Genomic DNA, 25,417 nt, shown 5'->3' with positions numbered 1-25,417 from the left:
CCATTTTTTTCATTTACACATCTAACTCTAGGACATGTGAAAAAAAAGCCAACACATCAATAGCTTCATCCATACCTAATGCTGCTGGTGCTAATGAAATATCAGTCAGAGGTAGGGCTGTAGTAGACTCCAAATTGTGTCAGTCAAGTCAGATTTGGCTGGTCAATATGAATATTTGACTATTTGTTCCTTTTGTGCCATATGGAGTTTGAAAGGGATTCAGCCGGATGTAATGTAGTAAACAAGCTAACTATGCTAATGATAGATCAGAACTGTGCAACAACATTTTCTGTCGACACTAGAAAGCAACTAAATATGAAACAGGCTCTGGCTTTTGTTTAATGTGAGCTGTCAATTCACCTCTTCTAAGCAGAAGGTGGGCAGCTGACTCTGTGTCTGCAGCTTCCTTCAGAAGAACAGAGTGAAAGCAAGGAGCGCTCACTCTGCGGCTAAATCTGGGGAGTACAATGCACAAAAAAATGAAATAAAACAAATAAATAAATCCAACTGCAGAACTTGAAAGAATCTCATTTGATTGAGCGCCCACTGACTGATTATTCGAATCACCGACTTTCATGGGGCAGCCCTACTCAGAGGTATGTCTTTGTGCAACAATGTCTGTGCCGATTATTTTTTTGATTAACAAATTAATTTTTTTTTGTCAACAAAATGTCAAACCATAAAAAATGTCCATTATAGTTTCCCACCGCCCAAGGTGACATATTCAAATAGACTGCTCTATTAGATAATTAGTCCAAAACCCAAAGATATTCAGTATGCTATCACATATAGTGTTTTTGTACCTAGATTACAATTTTGACAACCCAGGTTTGATAACATGGATGCGCAGCCATTATGGAGATACCTGAGAATGGATTACCTCAGACAAATTTTTTGCAGTCTACCACCTGTTTTGTAATAACTTTTGGCAATCTGTAGTACTACATCTGCTTTTACCAGTCCCACAGATTAGTACGGCCAAAAACAGAGCAATAATTAACCACTTAGCAACAATAATCAGGAACAGTTGCATGTTCAGTTGCTTTTTCTACATTCAGTATCTCCAAAATGGCCGACTTCCATGTTGATGACTTGCCATGAGGACCCACTACTGCAAAACAGTGCAGCAAATCCTCATATTTGAGAAGCTAAAAGGCGACTAAAACAATTTATCCATTACCAAAATAGTTGCCAGTTATTAGTTCCAGATAGAGGTGCAACTTATTAATACATTTCTGATTCCTTGTTGTGGCTCAACTAAGAATCTGAACTTTTGTTAACACTCAAATATTTCCTCCTAGCATTTAGTCCCTCCTAGACAGACAGGTATATTAGTTATGTGAATGTGTCAAGCTCAGCGCTGCAATGCTGCACACAGAGCAAACACCACTGCCAGTGACAATGACAGGCACTAACTTGTTGCATAATAATTAGACAGCATGGAGAATGTTGTTGGCCGCTTCTCAAAAAGCCTAACATAACCAGCACTGTGCTGCAGAGGCAACATGAGATGCTTGTAGGGAGGAACTGAGGACAAAGAGAAGAGCAGAGTAGAAACAGTATGCAGAAGATGGGAGGTCAGGAGTCATTGTTCGCTTCACAGATCTTCTCCCTCCATCACTCTTCATGTAGGCTAATCTCTTCCATCTCACCTCCCTGAGCTGGCCAGCTCACTTAGCCTCATTTAACCAGCTAACGGCCAGTAATAAATCAGCAGCACACTCCTCTCACCTCTAATCTGTAGTAGACTGCTCTGCTCTGCGCACTCCCCCTGATAAATGACTCAGTCCTCGTTGGCTTCCAGCGCGAGGCAGCTACTGTAGGTAGAAAACCTCTGTAGGGAGTACGGGTCAGACAGCAAGCAGAAAACAAGACTGGGAGGATAAAATTAGAGGTACAGAATGAAACAGGAAACAAAGGGACAGACTTAGATCCCCCGTTTTCTTTGTTTCCTGGCTGGAGTTCATATGACGTTTCATCAACATCTTTGTCCAAATGTCTCGGCCATTGCCACATATATTGGACTTCTTAAATCCAGTAATATAAAAACCAAAAATTAGGGCAGAGTATCATTCATCAAGCTTTAATACAAGTAAAGATACAGCTTCAGAATTTCCATGCCAATACCAACATGTCTTTTCAAACCTTTGTTTGGGAAGCATGAACCCATTTTTTGCCCAATGCATTGGTGTTGAATAAAGAACTCTGGTATGGTCTGATATGGTTTAAGGTTATTAAAAAAACAGTTTCCCTTTTTAGATTAGAAAATATCTAATTAAATAATAAATAAACGAGACAATATGTTGATAGTTTAAGATAACGAATGCTCCTATTACAACACAGTCTGTACTTGAAACTACGGCGGTTCCATACCCAACCTTTCAACAATAAGGACGTCTTCATATTAGGTAAGATTGTTTCTTCTGTACCTGAGTATGATTTTCCAATTCCTCTCCACTCCCCCTCTGCACAGCTTTTACATTAGTAATGTTCTGGGACCTCATTTATAGAGCTTGCTTACGCACAAAACGGGGCTTGAAAGTGGCGTACGCCACTTCCCATGCAAAGGTTGTGATTTATAAAAATAAAAATAAATATAAAATAAACTTGAGAATGTGCGCACCTGTAAGCAAACTCTGAGTCATGCGTGCGCACATTTTGGAGACACTGGGAAGTGGCAACGCAGACGGCGAGGTGGAGAAGTGGAGTCAGATTTTTATTGTCTCACACAAATTTAATGTCACGCTATATCCACCTTAGATCCACGTTATCATTGAAATTAAATCCAGCAGCCTTATTTTGCGCTTGGAGTGAGTGATAGTTTCATAAAAACATTGTAAAATCCAACTCAAATCCTGAATTGAAATTCTTTCTAAATACATATTTAATCTGCACTGCCTCTAACGTCTCATTGTCCACTCTGTGAGCGCAGGAGGGGAAGAGGACGGCGCGACAGCATGGAATATATTTATTTATTTAGCTAAATATTTCCAGTGCATTTATCATGTCTCGAAATACAGCCATTAAGCACAACCGTTACACTCATTTCATCAGCGCTACTTAGACATGTGCTGTTAATGACAAAACCAGCATGAAGAAACGTGTTCGCCTATTACACTTTCATCTTTGAATTGTATTTCAAATTACACGTTGTATTTTGGGACAGGGATACCACTGGTTCATGCTGTAATTCAGGCCGGGAGTCTGATCAGACTAATTGCCATAAACATATAAATACTGCGGTGACCCTCGTGCGTAATTGCGCAAGGTGGCACATACTCCTTTTTGCCTCCACCTTTAATAAATGTGATTCTTTATGTCGCACATCAATGTCAAACATCCTCAAATTTAAAAGTAACACATTAACTACATGTTGGTAAAGGAGTAGAAATATTTGGTCTACCTTTAGATCAGACCACTTTTTTTTTTTCTCTGTCACTGTCCGTGCAGTCCCACAGACACAGCTGACAGCATCAGCAGCGTTGATGTGTTGCCACTTTTCTCGCTTTTTTTTATTAGTGATCCCGCTGCTGTGGCCACCAAATAAAATCTTTCTTCAGTCCTCCACCTCCCGTTAAAGGGTCTCGAGCTCAGTCTCAGAGAAATTCCGTTTTTTGGTTCGTTTCTCACACCTGTCGCCGTGACTCACAACGAGAGAACACTCGCATGCCGGCTTATTTATATGCAGATCGCATTCATGAGGTGATTTGCGTGACCATTTATGGTTGAACTAGGGCGTGTAGAGGGCGGAATATGAGGCGGATCTGGGTGCGCACAACTCCAGGAGGTCTGTGATTTATAAAGAGAACACTGCGTGCAAGTGTGCGTGTACATGGTTTTATAAATCAGATTATTTTTTGGCGCACGTCAACTTTTAGTATGAATCCTAAGCACTCTTTTATAAATGAGGCCCCTGTTCCCTAAAACATCATTATTAACACGACAATTTTTTATGTCAGACAACGTCAAGACCGAACTTATTGCCTGCCTCCCAACTTTATCACCCATAGCCGTGCAGTTCAGGGGACGAGCTTGGTGCATGCTGCACACATATGCACGTCTCAGAGGCCAAGGGTGGCACCGAGAACTGCCTTTGCAACTCTACTTGCCCACTGCTACTCACATTAATAATAGTCCACTTTCGTGTTTTGATGCAGTTAGTTTTCATACCTGATGGGTACCATATCCAAGTACACATGAACAATACTCAACACCACCTTTTCAAGTGGACCCAGGAACGAACCATGCCTGAATAAGGTATGCAGTGTTCAAATTGTACTCTAGTCCCAGATGTGAAAGTTTCCGTAGTTAGCATGCTAACTTTTTTCAGTCCGTTTACCACCAATTACCTAATAACTTTCTATGGTGACACCGTTATCTTCAGATATTGTACGAACAGAAAGACACAGTATGCCTCTCACATTATAACTTGTAGTATGTTTATTTAAGTTCAGTGAAGCTCTCATGTTGACGGACTGAGCTGGATGTGATGGTGAGAAGTCCTTCCTTCCTTCCCCTGACTTCCTGGATTAAACTGTGGCAATGTGAGCTGCTGGCCTTGCTCCCACGCCTGGGCTCCTTGTAATACCCTGTGGTCACAGCCAGTCTTAAGCGTAGCTAGCTTTTAAACTAGCTGCTAATGCTACCAGGCTGTTGGCTCAGCGTTAGCATTTGTCACGAGCCACCCAGCTCAGCGACCACCGGCGATTAAAAAGGCTTTCACAAAGGTCACGTTTAGCAGGTCTACGACTGGGAGCACTCAACAAAGAAGAAAAGGCCAGTGTTGTGATACCATGCCAGACAGCCGCGTATGAAAGACCTTGACTGTGTTATAATGAAGTACAGTGTACTGTGGACTGGACGGAGCATGTTCTCCAGCGTGGCCCTCTGTAAACCCTTCGTCAGTCAGACTTATCCGTGTTTACACATGCACACTTCCTCAAGGGGACATCAGAGGCCTTATAGGGGTCAAATCATCTGTTGTGTGTCCTGTGTTTCTGTGTTGTGTCCAGCCTTGAGCTGTTCTGCCTCACTCCTGGGAGGCCCAGTCAGCAGCTCCCATACAGTGACCCTAACCCAGCAGCGGAAATCAGACGACCCTGAACGCCAGCTCCCTTTCTGTTCTCCCTTTGCCTTCATTCCAAGTCAAAAAACAACACCGCCCTCCTCCTCTGCATCCTTTTTTTTTTAGATGTGAAGCACCTCATGGTGATGGCTTGTGACAGGCTCACAAACTTGCACATTTGTGTTTATGTTTGTGTGTGTTTCACAAGGTAGCTAGTCCTAAACCTGATGTAGAGATGATGTAGCATCCTACAAGCAGAGACAGTAATAGCTACTGCAGTTTTAAGGGGTTATGATAGCAGATTTTGCACATGAATACCAAAGACAAATTTCTGCCTGTACCATGCAAATAGTGTACAAAGTATTTTCTATTCTAGTCTGAACTGCTGCTGCTGTTATTTTCCTTGCCGATAGATGGCGCAGGTTTGAAACCTTCGCATTGAATGATATCTGCTGGGTGTGGATTTGAGTGTGCATCAATTACAGTGTGCGTCCTTCCTTAAAAGATCATCCCACACCAGAGCTACGCCCTCCTCCTCTCCCTCCATCTCTGTCTACATGTTCCCTTTCGCGCCTGGCTGTCATGGTGGCGGGAAGTTGAGTAGATGTACAGGCCATATGGGCAGATCAGAGCCATACGGCAGGGTTGTTAGCGGACACATATGAAACATATGGCTGCTGGTGCAGGCCTGTCAGCCATTAAGCCTTTTTCTACTGCTGTGTTTCTCTAATCTTACAGACTGCTTCGCCGCTGTTTAATTTCTCGCCTCGACCGCATCCACATGTGCTACGCAAGTGTTAACACACATACGCATGTAAAGACACACACAGGAAATCCTTTTGCTTGCTGAATATTGGCTTCCCCCTCTTCCTGCCTTCTCTTCAGCGTTCTCTTGTTTGAACATGTCCAACAAACCTCGAAAACAACACACCTTGCCACACCCTGCTTGTGTATTACAGTCATCAGTAACACCTGACACCTTTTAGTGCGCGGTTTCTCCCTTGGCAGGTCAGGCAGGAAAATAAAGCCCATTTTGTTTTGTGTTGGCACAAGTTGAACTGCACCCTTCTCACTGACAGCAAGGAGCATGATTACTGTAATGATGTAATGTTGCGCATTTACCGGTGGTAACGTTGATCACCTGGGAATTTACCTTTCCCCTACTAATTTATTTGTTCCTGGCCTCTTTAAGATTACTGGAATCCGACAAGGAAACACCTGCATGTCGTTTAAAATCACATGAATGTGCCACAAAGTGAGACGGACAATAAATGGACAGACTAAGAGACACACTGTACGCTAAAAGAAATTAGCTGTCATGAGCTCTACTCCAGTTCCTCCCAGTTGCTCGAGTCAACTCCTCCCAGATTAAGTCTGTGCACACCAGAAGGTTAAGAGGAGTCAATGCAGCACACAGGATGCACACCACCCATAACATCATCTTTTACTTCCTGTCAAAAGCTGCTAAACAGGAAGTCCACAATTGAAAAAAGGTCAAGAGCAGCTCCCTCACTCCTTTCTCCAAGTACAGTAGGATGTCTTCACACTCATATCTATCATGTTCAGTATGAGGGTTCACATCAGTGTCTACACTTCTATTTTTTCCTCCTGCGCTTTATTCTCCAGGCTGTTCTCAGCATGGGTTTCGTCGCAACTCCTGTAATCCCATTTAGAGAGGGTATCTGTGGCACGAGCTGATTCACATACATGCACACAAACACTAACATGCTTATACACAAAAATGCGACATTTCACAATCCTACACATATACGTAACAGCCAGAGGGTAAGGGGGTGTTGTTTAAAGGGGGATAAGGAAAATAGCTGGATGCTGAGGAAAGAAAAGTTTGAGATGAAAAACTAAGGCAGAGGAGGAGTACAGCCTCAAGTACTCAGATGAACTTGGCTCCCTGAGGCGTGTGTGCTTTTAAAGTATGTGTGTGTGTATACTCGGCTTGCCTTGCCTGATGCAACGCAGAGATCTCTAATCCAATTACAGCTCAGACCAGCCTAGCGGCCTAGCCTCAGCCACCAAGGACAAACCAAGCTAGCTTACACCGACGCTAGCAGCCCACCGGCTCTGCACAGATTTAGCAGCTCACCGCTCAGCCGAAGCCTTGCCCGAGGGTGCTGACCACATCCTTGTGAAAAATAAATTTAAAAAATCACCCAGAATTAAAGGCTTCCTCCTCCAAGACAAATTAGGTCTCTTATCTTACAGGCTGAACGAGGACCTACTGTTCTGCTGGGCAAACATTCCAGATTTTAGTTTTAAGGTTTTGGGAATCAAACCAATAAATGTAAGATCCAAAGAGGGTCTCCAGTGAAGCTTTATTTCTCTCTCTGTCTGTTGGCTTCCCCCTCCCTTTCTATCCTGCACACAGCTCCAAACTCCATTTCTTTCTCTGTCACCGGTGGCCTGGGCCCCCGCTGTTAAATCTCCCTCTCTGTCCTCTATTGCAGACCTCTGCTGTTTCTAATCTAGCTCTCTGACCCACGTCGCCTCTTCCCATTTATCTCCATATCTCACCTATCGCCTCTGCGCTGCTATCGTTTCCCTCCTTCCCTCGCTCTTTACCCGCACTTTCTATATTCTCCTCCTTATCAGCTGCCCTCTCTTCCTCCGTCTGCTCTTTCTTCTTCTGGTGTTTTCAATTTGCACTGTACCCCATCTACCCATTTTCCTCTCTACATTTCACATCCCAGCTCTCCATCTTATTGCCTAAGTCAAGGAGGTTACGCTGTCGGTCCTGTTTGTCTGTTAGTTAGCCGGACGACTGAGAAACTTCTAATCAGATTTTAATGACCTTTGGTGGAAAATTACATTTGATGCAATTAGGTTAGAGTATTGTAATGGAAGGAGGTGCCTCACCTCATCTAAAATAAAGAGTACCTCCACTTAAAAGACTCTCAGAAGAAATGATTAAGCTTTTATGAGGTGTATTAAGCTTTGGGAACAACAAGCAGAGAAGCTAATTCCCAAAACTGTGAGGCTGATCGATATGTTAGACACCACGTTGTGGCTCTGTGGGATAATGAGGCTTGTTTACTGACAAGGATTATACGTGTGCCACTTTATTTGGCATTACCACCCCATTTACATCGAAACACATAGAGGCTGCCCCCTTATGATAAAATATAACGACACAGAAATTGCGTACCTGTGTGATTGCTTGAAAAAAAGCAAGCGTAAATCAATAGATTTGCTTCTATTCAAAGTAGAAAGGTATAATTTAAAGCCAGAACTGAATCCGAAAGACTGCAACCAGTCCTGAAATAAATGCATCCAACTGTTCTGCAGAGTGTCCCTTGTGGGTGTATGGCAACAACAACCCTAAATCCTGCTGCAGGGGGTTCAACTTATTTTAGCTGATCTTAAGACAGTTCTGGCTGGCAGCGGTCCATGACTATGATACTCTCTGACAGAACAGCAGCGCTGCACCTAGGCCTGTGGCAGTCAGTCCTGCTACTAGAGGAGCCATCAAAGTCCAGTTTGGACCGATAATGAGAGATAGAAAGGGAGCGGGAGCAGCTGATTAGTCGTGACTGTTCCCGTCCTCTGTCAATCTTTTCTTTTCCCCGTCTCTCCATCTGATGGCCATGCCAGTTGTGTGTGCTGGGCAGGGCTGCCCAGAGCGTTACGAAAGAGTAAACACAGTCGCAGCATGGTGCCACTCTCCTGCCAAGTGAAATAGAGGCAACGCACACATACACGCACACACTCCGGGTCATGCCAGGAGCGACACAACAGTGAGGCTCAAATGAGCAGAACATCCTCAAAGTGATCACAAAATGGATCTGAAGATCAATTTGTCTCCAAATATACTGACACATTAGGAGGTCTAATGTTTGCCTGAGTGGTTACAGTGCCATATGCATCAGAGACTGCTGGTTAAATGTCAGCAAACTGTGCGGTTGACATTGTGAAACGCAGCCCGTTCAAGCTTTTGAACAGGTCAGGACTCATTTGAGTGGGCGGAGAAGCTTCACAAGCACAGCCAGCTCAGGTATTGAACTGGGGTTGCATTCTCAGCCTCTTGATCCATCACAGTATTAAGTTGCACCATACTCACACAGCGTGTACTGTCCTCAGGCTTTTGAAACCTCATCTTTGCTCAAACATTCTGGCAAAAAAAAAAAAAAAGGGGGCAAAAACACCACACCTAGCAAGAGTTTCCATCTCGAGTGCTCGCAAAAGTGCTTAATACAGCCGTGCGTGCATTCGGATTCTCCAATTATCCACTTATGCATATTCAGTGCAAGGCAAACTGCCGAGTCACTCTGGTATCACGTTCATTTCTGGGCCTCTCTCCGTCTCCCTGCCTTCGGGGAAAGGGAAGAGAAGACAGGGAAGTAGAGAGGCGTCTCAAGAGACAAACCAGAGAGCACAGCAGTATTTACTCAGGAGTGTGTGTTTGTATATGTGTGTGCTCTTGTACCCAGGCTATTTGCCTCCTCAAAAGGCATTCAATAGAGCCTTTATATCTCCCTCAATGATGCACACTGATGTCCTAAAAACTCTCCATGATACAGCATTGTGTCTTCCAGCCTGGGGAGGGCTCATTGAAAATTCACTTGGACCTTTTCTAGAGACACCAGCTAGTTGGAAACTGCGCTGCAACACAGTGGCACAATATTTGAACGACTTAAACTTAAATAGGTTGAGTTAGATTTATAGTTTAACGTCATTTAAGGGAAGACAAACAGTACTTCTCCTCGCTGGTGTGCAGGAGCTGCTAGTCGTGGTTGTTACAAGATCAACTACTTTGCTCTAGGTGTCACCTTCCTGTGAAACCCGAAGTCATCGACACCTCTGAACTATGACAGCTGAGCTTTTACGGCGTGGCGATGACCCCGCTGCTCTCTTTTTGCTCTGTTGTGCTGCTGGGGAACAGGAGGAATCTGCTACCATTGCTCCAAAAAAAACAACAAAAAAAAAAAAAACACATGCACCTCTAAAAGTAAAAAAAAAAAAAAAGGAGGCTGATGTCAGCGAGGGGAGCTGAGGACTAGTTTGTTTAGACTCTGCCCCTTCAGCTTTGCTCTGCTTTCCACTGTTTTCCTTCCTTCCCAAAGACACATGAGGCCGGCACACAAAAACAGCACGGTACAGCTTGTACAATATTACCCTGCATATAGGCTATCCTCCTACATGCTCGGCTCCAAACACAGATAACACCCTGCTAGCTTTTGTTGTTAAACATTTCTCCGAGAGGGCTGAGGCTGCCCTGGGCCTGTTCAACGCTGCCTTGCTCTCTGCAGCTGAACAGTCCAGCTCAGGCAGCAGTCAAGCACGCAACCGTCTCTGCACATCAGTGTCCCGAGAGAGAGAGAGAGAGAGAGAGAGAGAGATGGGGGAAGAGAATTAAAGGGAGGACGAGACAGATAGAAACAAACTGATCCGGGGAGTGAAAGACAGAGTGAGTTGGAGGGTTTAAAGTGACTAAGATGCCCTTTCTGAGGAGTAAACAAACCAACTAGCCTTCTTGTTATCCAGCCAATCCCTCAACACAGCAGCACATCATGGTAGAATAGCCCGAAGCATGCGGCGGAGCCCAAGGCCGGGGACGGCTCCATTAAAGCAGGGCACAGTTGAACATAGCTTCAACTGGAAAAGGAGGCACATGAACCAAGGATGAGAGAAATATTCACCACAGCACAATTGATTTCAATTCAATACTGAATGAAAGGTTTCATTTTTGTTGCTGAGCCAATTGTATGGCAACCTTTGAGGTGCAATATTAAGTGATTTTTCTAATATTTTCTTCCACTTGTAAGTAGATGGAGGTCAAACTATTATTTCAGTGTTTGCAATTCTCACCTGATGACCTTCACATTTTCTGAGACAGCATGAGGACATTAGAAGGCTCACAAAGAGTTACAGTATTATTTATTACAAGACTACAGAGTTTCATATCTTTCCGATCCTTGAGAGATACAACCACAGTGAAAAGCACTTTTATAGAAACTTAGGTTCTAATGAAGACAGAAAAGCTCAGGCTTCCACAGAAACTTGGGGACAGTTTGATGAACAGCTCAACTCCAGAACTGAAACTTTAAACCGTTTATGAATAAGTTATGCATCTTACACCGTTGGTCAAAGGAGTCACTTCTGAGAAACAGCTGAGGTGAACCATGGGTGTAATTTTTCTCAGGGTCGGGTGCTGTGGACAGCCGATGTGTGTTGAGATACTGGGCTAACTGCCACACACAACACAAGGTGTATTTGTAAAACTACATTGTCACTAAAAGTCTGGCCGGCCTGTGTGGTCTTAAAAAGTCTTGGCCTGGGCTGCTGGGTGTGTAGCTGTAAAGCAACTTTAGTGCCAGACACAATAAATTGATTCTTAATAGAGAGGGATTCTTACTGCGGGCTCTGACATGCAAAGACCCAACAGAAGCTGCCGTCACTGTAACAGTGACAAGCTAGTTAGGAGCTCTTTCCCAGGCTGACGCTGAGACTGACTACTGCCCTGCCCTCAGGTCAGCACTGGTACCAGAGAAACACTGACTACAGTAAAGGTAGAAATAAAGACAGCAAAGTCAGGTACCATCCCAGTCTAGCACGGTGACAGCGTTGGTTAGTTTCTATTCTCAAGCAGGTGACTGCTTTGAGATGATGTCTGCTCATCTGTCACAACCTATTATCAGCACTGCATCTGCGGAGCGAGCAGCGGAAACAGCCACCTGGGCTGAGACTATGTGTGCAATAGTGTGAACAGGCGTGCACGTGTCTCAGCGCGTGCACGTGGTGGAGATGGAAATAAGGCGGCGGGGTTGCATAAGGACAGGGTTGCAGTGTGCAAAATCCCCATTGGGAACATCTACATACACATGCAGAGCAAGTCAGAAGCATGAAAGGGATATTACTCAAACTCACAGACTCAGAGTGACACTACAACCACCACCACCACCCAAAATGCTATCACAGAGTTTCTCACGCTTAGATTCAGCACCGCATGTGGAGATCAGTTGATATGAAAATAGAGACGTTTATGAGAGTGATATATTGAGATTGTTTAGAGAGAGTTTGAAGGATGTCCATTTGGAATATAGTTGCTAGGAATCTGTGCGGATGGAGGCACTGTACTTCATGTCAGATTAGAGTAGCAAAGTGTTTTCCCCACTGCAAATTCACATTTGAAAGGTTATGACAACCTCAACATGGAAACACAGGAGACTGCTGCATAATTTAAATCATACTATAGGAGTATGCTATGACCATGGTTACTTAAAATGTTTCATTTTTGTACCTGGAGTTTGACATGTTGAGTGTCACTGTATACTACGACATCCTTAAGCCTTATCAGCTGTTGTAACGATGAAGATGCCATCAAAGTTCCTATAGCTTTTCAGAACTTTTTGCTACTGACAGGAACAACATCCTGCACTGCAACTGCTCAATAGAAATAACTAATCTGCACTGATCCAAATGTGCAAAATGATATGCAGTCGTTTGCCTTTGAACCAACCTTTTAATGTTTTGATGATTCAACAGAAACGTTTCATGTTTCTATGTGTAAGAGATGCACCAACGGCCAATCAGCTAAAATGGAAAAATTAATGGGACTGTTATTGCAGGAACCCTGGGTGCCAGATGTGATCCCACCCACTTCGCTGCTCTATAAATATGATCAAACGCTGTAACAGAAAATTATCTCTGACCATTTAGATGTTTTGGTTTGAAACTGAGGAATAGTTTCTAGAATCCATGTGGTGCTCTTTTCATATTTTTAAAATTAAAATACAGAATCACGCTATGCTTATATTTACATGTTTTGTTTAACTACTGGGGTCATGAGAGTTTTGATGCTTTCATGATAAGCCACAAAATAGTGTGAGAACAATCACACCACTCAATTGCTTCTGTGAGACACCAAAACACACTTCTTTTTCTGGTGTGGGCCACAGAAACAGAACAATGCAAATAGACGAACGTCTTGCACTGAGGAGGAAGTTCAGCCTATAAGTGGTTCTTGTAAATTCCCCTTCTCTATCTGCCATCAGACCAATCACCTGACGCTGGTCAAACTCTCGTTAACCCTTGTTGTCAGCTGCAGCGGTGCTTGGTTCAGAGGCATTTTGATGTTATCCAGACCATATAGTTTCCCAAATGCCATCTGATCGAGATTGTATTTGATGCCATTTGAAATGTTTCGATTAGGGTGGCCCCCTGAAAGTTGACAATTCGAATCATCAGTCAGAGACCCCTCATTCGACTGAGATTCCATCAAGTCGAGCAGCGGTTTTGTGGTTTGTTTGGTTGTATGTTTTGGTCACTCATTGGTTTGCAGTGTAATTAAGCTGCAGTGTGGGGGCTCTTCACTTGCTCTCCAGTACAGGTAGCTGCAGACACAGACCCAGAGTGAGTCTGAGGCAGCTGCTCAGATGAAGAGATGCTTTGCCCGGTTAGGCTCTGAGATATCGTTATCTTCTGCCTGCTACTTAGAAGTGTTGAATTTACAGCTCACAGCAACTTAATACCGTATAGTCTCTAGCTTTTGTTTGATATCTGGTATCGGCAAAAAATGATGCACATTTCTGACCTGCTGTTAATGTAGTCAGCACGCAAGGAAGGCTTGTTTAATATAGACCATTTCAACTTTGACAATATAAACGTTCTAAATGGGTTCTTTATGTTTCCTCTTGGACTGTTTGTTTATACAGTATAGTAACAGTACTGTGACAGGAAGTAAACAAAGCTGTTGCCCTAACAACAGAACAGCAACGAAACAGTCTATATTACATCACCTTGAACGTTCAGCCAAACCCTGGTCAAACTGTCAAACTCTATATGGAAAAAAGTAACAAACAGTCAAATATTCATATCGAACAGCCAAATCTGATTCAAATGAGATGATTCAGAGTCAGGTACGGCCCTAGTTATGATACCTATATTTCATCACTAATACAAACAAATGCTATTTCAATCATTTATTCTGGAGGAAAATTAACACTTTTTCCTCTACAAACCAAACCAAACTTCTCTTATAGTGTTTAATGTTGACGAGAACTTTGACAAAATTGCAAAAAATAGTCTTTATAAAATGAACAAAATGGGGTTTTTTTAAATCAGAAAATATCTGATCAAAGAAATATACAAAACTTGACTGACGAAACTAAAAACACAGCCAGAGCCATACTTTTTTTCCTCCTAGAAAAACAACCTGTTGAAAAGATTGTCTTCTCAGATAAAAGCGATAAACATCATGCCTAAAATTTGTTACCCACAAAATGAGAGGATACACCAAGATAGCCCTTTATTACTGGAATCTTTCATACTATTACTTGCATTACCCGGATGATGCAGGATAATGATACGCCGCCTGTGTACCATTAAGTCACAGGTGATGCAGAGCAAGCTAAGTGTACATTAAATCTGACTCTTGCTCAGGTCAGGCAGCCTAAAGCGGTGCTCCACTTAGCTGCTGTAGTTTCAGTTCTCTCGCTCTTCGTTCAGCATTACCAACCCATCACTCAAAAGCGAGGGGATTAAACATCTGTCAAAGCCTGCCCATTTCGCCCAGCAGGAAAAGACACATTTAGGCGTCACGCATCTCTCCAGTGATTTAACGTCCTGTCTGACTCTGAATCCGGACGGATGAGGTCATCAGCTCTGAAATAATGCTCACTGAGTGTAGTTTGCAAACACATTTTTGCTTACATTTTAAGGCAAGTGATGATACTAGGAGGTGTTATTTGTAGCCTCCTGCTGAAACTGCAGAAAAAAATTCTGTTCTTGTGAATTTGTCACCCACTGTAAGCCCTCATATCATCGTCTCTATATCTCCTTTCCTCAATCTATGCACCATTAGTAGGCCGTCATCTGCTACAGACCTCCATTTGATTCCCTGTGGAGCTTCATCCCTCCTATCAACTACTCCACCCCTTCCCCCCCACCTGCTAATTTCCTCTATTTTTCTCCCTAATCAACCATTCCATCGAACGCATTCATATCCCCTTTCCTCCATCGGTCAAAAACCTGCCGTCTCCCATTTCTTCATCCCTCTAGATCACCCTGCCTTTCCCTCATCAGTCTCGCCTCTTTCATTCATCACGCCTTCCTTTCTCTCATTTCATCTGCACATTTCCCCCCAAATCAGCTGCTTTCACCACGCCATCTCTCGCTCTCTCCCTCTCTCTCTCTTCACTTCCTCCCTCCATTGGTCCTGGCTGTGGCGTCCTTCACCCTGGGTCTGAATTCAGAATGATTACACGCTTGGTTAACTCATTCATGGACTCCACTCTGTCAGTGACGCACACTGGACGCATGCCCACTCGCTTCCGATGCATTCAGCTCACATACACACCTTACCCGCATATATAAACAGGAGAAAGCATGCAGCTTTAATATGAAGGTAAACACATATTCGACACACAGAAACGCCACCAGTCGCAGTCAGCGGACAGCCGCGTGATAATACACATTGTAGATACCCTACTTAACTTGTCATGAATAATTTTTGTTCATATATAACCATGACTCATTTTATAGCATACAGAACATGACACAATGACTTATTTAAAGGGTGTCACTCCTCAAAAAACAGATTCAGCATCTTTCCTTAGATGGAGAGGGTGAATTAATACGAACCACATTTAGTAACATCCATGATAATCCTGACAGTTAACACACGCAGGCAGGCAGCGGCCTTCTCTTTCACTCTTCGCTTTCCTCACCTCGTCTTCCACCAAGACGTAACTGGGTGTTGCTTCTGAATTCCTAACAGATCACTAAGCAAACCAGTTTAGGTCTGACACCACCAACCATTTGGGTGAAAAGTACTCATTATTTTATGTGAGTGACTGAGGGGAAAGAGAAGAGGAGGGTTAAGGCCTATAAATCACATTCACAGCTGATGCAACTTGAGACAAGTCAATGCAAGAACCAGTTACCAAAACCAGGAAAACCAGTGTCAGTAGAGGGCGGAAACTTGAGGATTATAAAAACTAGAAGAAAGCTCTCTGAGAGTGTGTTCAGGAATTATGGTGGGTTGTGTGAGGGCACACACAGAAAAACTACTTGAAAAACAAGAAAGACGTGATTACTTTTCTCAGGTCATCTAAATTGACCCTTTACTGAGGCTGGATGAAATTTAGGACTGTTTTGTACAATACTGTGAAAAATCTGTCTGCAAATACAAGCAAGACCAAGATACATAAGTATATGTGTTATTTTGGCTCATATGCCTCACAGTTAAGGAGCCATGACTGAGAATAACAGTTTAATAAGTGGCAATGAGTTGGCGTCTTCTGCACCCAAAACTCATCTTTGCCAATTACCTCACTACCTGACAAATTTCAATGAAGTCTTTTAAGTATTTTTTCTGAAATCCTCCTTAATAACTAACAGACAGGCCACTTGGACCAGAGGTAAGGCCAAATAGTTACTGTAGCAAACACCAGTACTCTGGTTGGGGGTATAGAGGGGCTGTATCGTTATCTCTCAGCAAAACTGTTATGATGTGAAGACACACCCCTGATAACATGCCTCCACCCTTCCTCGGCCTGGACCTGCTCGCAAAGTGCTGCGGCCATGCAGTCGGCCAACCTGATAACCAGTCAGCAAAAATAAAAATCTCTCAGCGACACACCTTGGTTTGCAAATCTTTTGTGCTATGCCAAAGACCTGATGTTGTCCTGTTTGGGAAGATATCTGATCCCACTGTGCTTCAGTATAAAGCATCACAGGGTGAAATTTGAAATGTGGAGTCCCTCCTTTACTTACAGGCAAATCTGGCTTGAGTTCTGACCAGACAATTGTGTGCCTTTGAGTTTGCATAGCAAATACGTAAGTAAATACTAGATAACGCATTTGATTTCTACGATAGAAGACTGGGCAGGCCACTTATACTCATGTCAAAGGTTAATCGTGAATACAGTCAGCATGGCTGTGAAGTGTGGCTGTATAGCAGGTGTCAGATGGGTGCATCACATCAGGTGCTGACCACCAGCTCTCACCAAAGAAAAGAGGCAAATCAGCATCACCATCCTCTGTCAGGTGTTACATGCACCACCAAGGCAGCATCTTAAACTGTGCAGCTGCCTTAATGATAAATATATATTATGTTTCAGCTACATTTCTAACTGCAATCAACCACCATCTGCATATGTTTATTCATCTTTCTCCATGGTGCCTATCTCACAACCCTAAGAGTTATATTCTCCATCAGTGAGCTCTTTGACACCGGACCCTCTGTTGTGTCCCAAAGGTAGCACCTTAAGTTAGCATGAGTGCTAACATTGGGTCCAGCGCACCTTGCACAGGAAATAAACTGAACCCGGGCATAGCCGCGTTAGCAAGACTGACAGGCTGCTAGCGTTAGCCCATTTGCTGTGTTAATCATTCCTATAAATAGGCTCCCCGTACAGCAAACTGGCGTCTACAGAGATACTCTCACGACCTAATCTGGGCGCTGCCACCGTCGGCTAGATAGCTGCAGGCCATAGAGATGCCCCAAAAATACCGCCTGGCCCGGGGTAACAGGAGGCTGGCTCACCGCTGCAGGATGAGACCGCTGCCAGCTTTGCTACCAAGCTAGCATCGCACAGCTAAGCTAAGCTAGGCAACATGCTACCCGCTTGTGGCTGTATTAATGCGTTAAAGTGGAAATGTGAGAGCGTCCAACACGACAGTGCACCTGTCTGCTGCTGACTGTGATGGTGTCAGCTACCGTGCGGTGAATTTGCAGCCAGCATCGGAAAGACTGCGCAGTTGACCTGACAGAGGAGAGTAAGCTGGCTAGGCACGTTAGCTGTCTGTACTCACCCCATTAACCAATCCATGGCGCTGTTTGTAGCTAGCTTAGCTAACGTTAGCTGGCAGGGGATGAATCCACCGGGAGCTGGAGGCGACCCCCCGAGTTTATCCAGCCACCACCCTCGCTGCCCTGGCTGCCTGGCCCCCGAGTCCCGTCGCTCTCCCCGGGGCCCGTGTCTGTCCCAGCTGCTGGATCCCGGCCGGTCAAACGCAAACGCCGCTTAAACTTTGAGCGATTGTCCTTGTTTTGATCCTCAGCTGGCTCGGATCATGAAGTGGCAGTAACACAGTCAGATCAGTCTGTTAGCTGGTAGCGGGAGTGCAGCATTGAGTGACTTTGAGCAACGAAGGCGAGCGGAGGAGGGGAACAGGGCAGCGGTGAGGCTGTGCCTGGAGTCGCGGTGTCCGGTGCGCAGTAGCGCCGAGTAAGGCTCGTCTGTTGGGATGCCGCTGGTCAACTCGGTAACCTCTGTCATGAAGCCTTGTATGGCTACCGTGCTAGCTGACAGCCTGAACCTCCACTGGAGCTGCTGCTTTCTGAGCGAAGTCTAAATCGGAGTCCGGAAGTAAACACAGACCCGACCCACTCTGTCTCTCCTGTGCGTAAAATGCGTGTCACGCAGGGCTGTATGAACATGGATGCAATGGGATATGTAGTGAGAAAGTTAGAGAAAGATAATGCCAGTTTGTTTAGAGTTTAAACACATTTATACACCCACAACTTAAGACTTTAACACTTAAATGGATGGATGATCACATCTGCTGCTGACATACTAATGAGTCCAAGTGTTACAGCACATTAGTTACCATCCTATTTTAGGACAGTGGTGCCCAGCCTTGACGTGAGGGGTCACCAGACGATTGCAGGGGTAAAGAAAAACATATGTTGCAGAAAATTAAATCCCACAACCTATAGCCACATGAAATCCATAACCTGTGATGAGGGGGTCACAAGCTAAAAAGGTTGGGACCCAAAGTTTTAATAAATCCTGCTCTCATCCTTTTCCATCTCATCATAACTCTTATATGAGGGTGCATCATGGGTTTAAAGGTTACTGTATAACAGGACAAACCCTGCTAGTGTAATGAATCATCTATGGACATAGATATTAAGATTTTGGTTCAACAAATCTCTTTGACCAACTGCTGTGTGTGTGTCAAATGTGTGTCAAATGTCAGTTTGATTAATGTATGAATGAATGGATGCCTATATTGTCATTGCATGTTCACATACAATGAAATTTGCTGTCTATCATCAAAGAAAAACTGTTGCATACACTCGACACACACTCACATACCCACACGTTAAAACAGGATAAGGCTAATATATGCTAAATATGATAAATAAGGTGCTATAAAAATGACAAGATGAAGTGCATATGCAGTTGTTGTACATCACTGGATCAGGTTTGATGCACCCAGGTGGAATTCCCACAGTACATAACTGCCATAACGCTGCCATAACTGCCAGTTCGTTAGGGACTTTGCACCACATAAAAGCAATATCAACAAAAGCAGGTCCTGTAGTATAAGCTATAATAATGAGCTTTAATTTTTTTTGTTTTAATTGTGCTCATGTGATGCACATTCCTTAAAAAGGTTATAGTCAGTCCACTCATTACTACAAACTAAATGACACATAGGAAGCTTGGGGCCAGGTAGTATTACGCCAGGCTCTCTGGGCATATAGTTGCCCTGTACAGTCTGCTGTGTGTCACCGTACTCAATGGGAGTCTGAGTCAAACAATGCACAGCACATGCATGGATAGATTAGAGGTCACAGGGGCCCAATAGCAAATTTTTGCACCAAGACCCGCTATGAAATCTGTCCGTGCCTTTGCCTTTAGTCAGCCTCCTGCTGTTTTAATCATTATAACACAATAGAAAGAACCACCAAACACAAAAGATAAGAGAAATGTCATTGGAGGCCATAAATCTCAACAGGAAGGCATTCATGTGCACTGACCCCTCACTGTGAACCTGTGCAGGCAGGGCAGTTACAGCAATGGATGATGTATCACTGGCTAAATTATTATATACTATCAGCTGTACGGCTCTGCTTGAACTTAGACACCAAGTGAGTAAAAGCAGAAGACACTGTTTTGTCCACTTGGCAACCTGCATGCCATTCAACACTTAAAGACAGGCAAGATGACGAGTGCGGAGACTGGTCCTGCTGTTAGAAATAGGGCTGAAACAGTCGGTTAGTTGATTTAACCATCAAGATAAATTTGATTTCCAACTACTTGGATAACTGATTCATCTTTTAAATCATGTACCAAGCAGAATTGTCAAACAGCGCTGGTTTTAGGGTATCACAAGTGAGGATTTGCTGCTTTTCTCTGTTTTACATTTTTTAAGTTTTGGGCTGCTGGTTAAACAAAACAAGATGTTTGAACACACACGCTGAAATATTGTGGTGGGCATTTTTTACTATTTTCTGACGATGTATTTACCAAGTGATGTGTCATAAACATAAGTGACAAAAGAAAGTAATTGCCAGTTACAGAGAAGCACAGCACACAGTGGTCTTTATCATTTGCCCTTTATTCTAGTTTGAGACTTCTATTTTTGTACGGAAACATATTTAGTCACATACAATTCATCATGTACCCCTGCCTTAACCTCAACCCTTGACCATTTATTCCAAATAGCTTTTAATAGCTCTGTCCCTTCTTCCATTCCCTCTTCTCTTTTCACCCATTTTTCCCTTTAGGAAAACCCTCCATCAGACAGATGCAGTTTGCAAAGATGGAATCAATATGTGCTCTGCTCTGCAAAAATGACTGGTCTCCTCTCCCAGTCTGCCTCTCTCTCTCTCTCTCTGAGAGACCATTAGAGCAAGACGTATGGTCGTCATCAACACTCCTTTCTTCTTCCTCCCTCTTTTTCTGTCTCACCCTCTCCTCCCTGGTTCCTCCTCCTTCCCTTCCTCCTCCATTCCTCCACTCAGCATCCTCAGGCTTCTATAAATAACAGTAGCACACAGGTGACAGAGAGGGCATTCAGGATAGGAGCCCTGTTAACAGGAGGCAGAGACACATGATTGGCTGGTTGACACTCCAGCGCCCTGATGGCCTCCAATCAGCACACTGGGAGGCGGAGTTATAGAGATGATTGACAGGAAGCTGGTGAACCGTTTAAACCTGATGTAATGTCTTTAGCAGCCACACGGGGGCGGTGTGGGATGTTGGTTGACATCAGGCCTGTGCAGACATAACACTGTTTTACTGTTCTAATACAGTTATGTTGTAAATACTGGAGGACTCAGCTGGTCCAGGATCTGTGGCAGAGGTTGTCTTCTACTCAGGGACAAAATGGAGAAAGTCTCTGCTAGAGATACACCTATCACACTGTTTCTTTCCCCAATACTGGTCCAATACCAGTCAGATCCACACAGGGTTCATGGATTTTAAAATGAAAAAGATTGGTGTTGAGTAAAGTAAAACTGAGACCATGACTTTACCTCACCTCTTATAATAATGACCTTGTCCAAGAAGTAGTAATTAAGGGTTGGTTTATCCAAATGATAAATAAAGGCTTGAAATGATAAACGATAACTGAAAAATCGCAAGTTGAAATTAAATTTTGATTCATTCTGTAGATTTCCTTCTTAGGTTTCTTGGAATAACTTCCATTAATTAATGGTAACTAGTGTATTCTGTTCCATAAGTTAGGTAGGGAACTACATAAACCGGTGCACCTTGCCTCTAATTTCAGTAAAGGTTAAGAGTGATATGATTATGATCTGATGTACACTCACTGCCCACTTTATTTGATACACCTTTCTAATACCAGGTTGGACCCCCTTTTGGCTTCAGAACCGCCTTAATTCTTCATGGCATAGCTTCAACAAGGTGCTGGAAACATTCTTCAGAGATTTTGGTCCATATTGACATGATAGCATCACACAGTCGCTGCAGATTTGTCGACTGCACATCCATGACATGAATCTCCCATTCCACCACATCCCAAAGGTGCTCTATTGGCTTGAGATCTGGTGACTGTGGAGGCCATTGGAGTACAGTGAACTCATTGTCATGTTCAAGAGACCAGTTTGAGATGATTTGAGCTTTGTGACATGGTGCGTTATCCTGCTGGAAGTAGCCATCAGAAGATGGGTACACTGTGGGCATAAAGGGATGGACACGGTCAGCAACAATACTCAGTTGGTACTAAGGGGCCCAAAGTGTGCCGAGAAAATATCCCCCACACCATTACACCACCACCACCAGCCTGAACCACTGATACAAGGCAGGATGGATCCATGCTTTCATGTTGTTTACTCCAAATTCTGACCCTACCATGTGAATGTTGCAGCAGAAATTGAGACTCATCAGACCAGGCAACGTTTTCCAATCTTCTATTGTCCAGTTTTGGTGAGCCTGTGTGAATTGTAGCCTCAGTTTCCTGTTGTTAGCTGACAGGAGTGGCACCTGGTGTGGTCTTCTGCTGCTGTAGCACATCTGCTTCAAGGTTCGACATGTTGTTCATTCAGAGGTGGTCTTCTGCAGATCTTGGTTGTAACAAATGTTTTTTTGAGTTACAGTTGTCTTTCAATCATCTTGAACCAGTCTGGCCATTCTCCTCTGACCTTTGGTAAGCAAGGCATTTTTGCCCAGAGAACTGAAAACAAAACGATTTGCATGGTAGAACAAAAAGGTTTTTATGACTGAACCAACATGTGAATATCTTGCTCTGTTAAAGGATGATGACAAGTACTGGTGCTGATAACAATCCAGTTTATTATATCTTCCTCATGAGCAACTGGTAGGACCTTTACAAATGCAAATTAGAAACTATGGTCTCTCTTGTAGCCCCTTTGTCCCCGAAGACATTTGACTATATCACAATAGAAAAAGCAAAGGTGTAAATAATAAAATGATTGATGGCTGAATTCTGTTTCAGAGTCCTGGTGTTGCATTTGCTGTGTACACTTAAACAGAACAGAGCCAATGCAACAACCTATTGCTGTTACCAGTTACAGTCTCCTCCACCCTCTCCATTAACTCTTCACCCACAGTTTATGACACACTCCCATTACCAAACTCATGACAGCATTGCAGCGTGACTACATTGACCTATGCTCCGTCTGATGACCTAAGACCAGTCCAGCAAACCATGTTTACCTCCCACAAGGATATGACCCGCAGTGTGTTTTCAGAGAGCCAGCTGGTGCCAGAGATGTGCTCTGTGGGAAAATGAGCCATGCTCCTGGTCAGGTGCTCGTCTGAGTTAGCCAAGGTCACTTCCTGAAATCCATCCACCCGTCAATACTGAGCCATCCAGGGGTCGATATGTTCCCATTCCACATCATCACAGTCGGTGCGGCGCATGAGAGTGATCTACGGTGGTTCTCCCTGTACCCTATCTGAGAGATGCACTCAGTGAAAACAACTGTACAGTGTAATGCAATCCAACAGCCCTCCAATATATATACTATCATTGTCAGACTTATTATATTCAAATATATGAGACTAACTGTTGATTAAGCTTGACAGTGTTTGTGTTGTTATGGATTGCATATTATAAAACGTACCTTATGTACAGGAGGCATGGGGAAAGCAACATGTTCCACCTTACAGTATGATTACAACAAGTCAAAGTACAGGTGTAACCAATAACCTTAATAATGTTCAGTGTTGGGGAGTAAGTAGTTACATGTGACAACATGTGTTAGAAAAGCGATTAAAAAGTAATCAAATGTAATAATTTACATGACTTTGATGAAGTAATTAAAATAGTTACATTACTTATTAGACTTTTAATAGGGTAACTAGTAATCTGTAGCCTTTTCAAGTTGTTAGCGCTACTGTCACAAAGACAACCGGAACTACCACAGTTACCACAGTTGCTTTGGTTGTGCCACTATCCACCATTTCTGCAACCTGGGACAGTAACTGCAAAGAACTTACACCAATTCTGTTTGGTAGCTGGGAAAAGCTGCCGATAACTATCAGTGAAAACAAAAGCACTATCCTCTGTCTGTTTTGGTTGGTGCACGTCCTTGCTTTCATTTTCCCAGGGGATTGTAGCCAGTGGAAGACAAACTGCACGGTACAAGTGAGGCTTGGAGGAACCAATCTAAATGCAGATGGTGTCATTATTCCAAAACCGTTGCACTGTGCAATCAACATCTACTTCATCATGTTAAAACAAAACAAAACACTTGTCTGTTTCCACTTTAATTACAGCTGTGCTTTCCCCGCTACGACATACCAAAATGAAAACCGTCCTGGTCACAGCAGACACAAACAGCAAAGGAGATTTGATTTGTTTTGTTGTAATGATATCACAGTCTTTTAATTTTACTTGTATAGTAACTTGCAGTGAGGCCAGTACATAGGACGTGAAAGCATCCATGAGAGGCTTTTTTCACAGCAGACATTTTGTCTTTTCATTGCAAAAAAGCGTCAGTGTCAGCTCTGTTGTATTCAAGTGTCCATGTGAGTGATCATTAATTTCATTATTTACACCTTTATGCATTTTTCCAACTGTAAATTGTCAAAATATGTAATGTGAAAAATGTCTAAAAATGTCTACTGTGACTTATAACCTGCTGAGTGTTTGCAGTGTGGTGGTTACTGTAACACACACACACACACACACACACACACGCACAACACATACCACATACCTATAGATCAGCTCAGTGCTGCCAGGGTGAGTGAGGTACTGGCTGCCGCATGACTGATATGATTTATTCATGGCTGACAGCAGTAACTCAAAAAGCCATTAGGAGGCATTAAAACGGAGACACCTCACATTACTCTTGCATGAATAATAAATGTTTAATAGATGCAATGAGGAGTGTGTACGCATGTGTGTTTGTGTGTTTACATAAATTACAAAGTAAACAGATGTGACGTTTGTTTTGTAGCTTTCAAAGGACAGTTTTTTATTTCCTCATAAAACTGAAACTATGCTTTGATTTGAAGTGAAATCCTACATTTTTATTGGATCATTATGTTACCATAATAAGAGTGAGGTCATGATGATTATAAACTCACAATTAGATATTACATCTGATCAAAAATAAAGCAATATATTAACCCAAATGGCTCCATGCAGACAGACATGTTTACTGTTAACAGTCTGATCTCATCGCTGATGGATTCATTTTCAGTTTCTCAATAATGATCACATAATATAAGGTGATGATAATGGCCACTTGCATGACTGGGTTTCATATCGTTGGCACCGCCAAGTCTGTGTCGATTCAGTGTATAATGTGTGTGTGTGTGTGTGTGTGTTTGTTCTTGTGCTTGTGTCATTGCTGGCTCCACACTGACGGCTGATGTCTTGGTGTATGAGTCAGTCTCAGCCACATTACTCATGTCTGCAGACCTACCTGGCTCCAGCAGCGCTCCCATCCCAAAGAGAAGGCGAGAGGTGGAGGAAAGAAAAGAAGGGGATGGATTTGAAACTTGGAGATCTGGTGTCGTAGTAGGAAAATGGAAAGCTTGTGGGGTGAAGGACAGAAGAGATTATTAAAGAAAGGGAGAGAAGTGAAAGCAGAAGGATTGGTACACCAAAAGCTCTGAGAACAATTTGTCATTTTCAGAAAGGGAAGTAGGAGACGAAGTGCATGCA

At 43.3% G+C, this 25,417-nt stretch overlaps 1 protein-coding gene across 1 annotated transcript in view; it reads right to left on the bottom strand.

The window, feature by feature from the left end:
• The window catches only part of mob2a (MOB kinase activator 2a), a 70,082-nt gene extending 51,695 nt beyond the window's left edge, over positions 1-18,387 (bottom strand). Inside the window, exon 1 of the mRNA XM_033634918.2 lies at positions 17,834-18,387. Within this exon, the coding sequence (XP_033490809.1) occupies positions 17,834-17,850 (17 nt within the window). The 5' untranslated portion in view covers positions 17,851-18,387. The remainder of the gene's footprint in view (positions 1-17,833) is intronic.
• Between the last annotated feature and the right edge of the window lie 7,030 nt (positions 18,388-25,417).

Source organism: Epinephelus lanceolatus, chromosome 5 (genome assembly GCF_041903045.1).
Source record: "Epinephelus lanceolatus isolate andai-2023 chromosome 5, ASM4190304v1, whole genome shotgun sequence".
Taxonomy (NCBI): Eukaryota; Metazoa; Chordata; class Actinopteri; order Perciformes; family Serranidae; genus Epinephelus; species Epinephelus lanceolatus.
The sequence above is the reverse complement of the archived record's forward strand: the minus strand, read 5'-3'. Positions and strand labels throughout refer to the sequence as shown.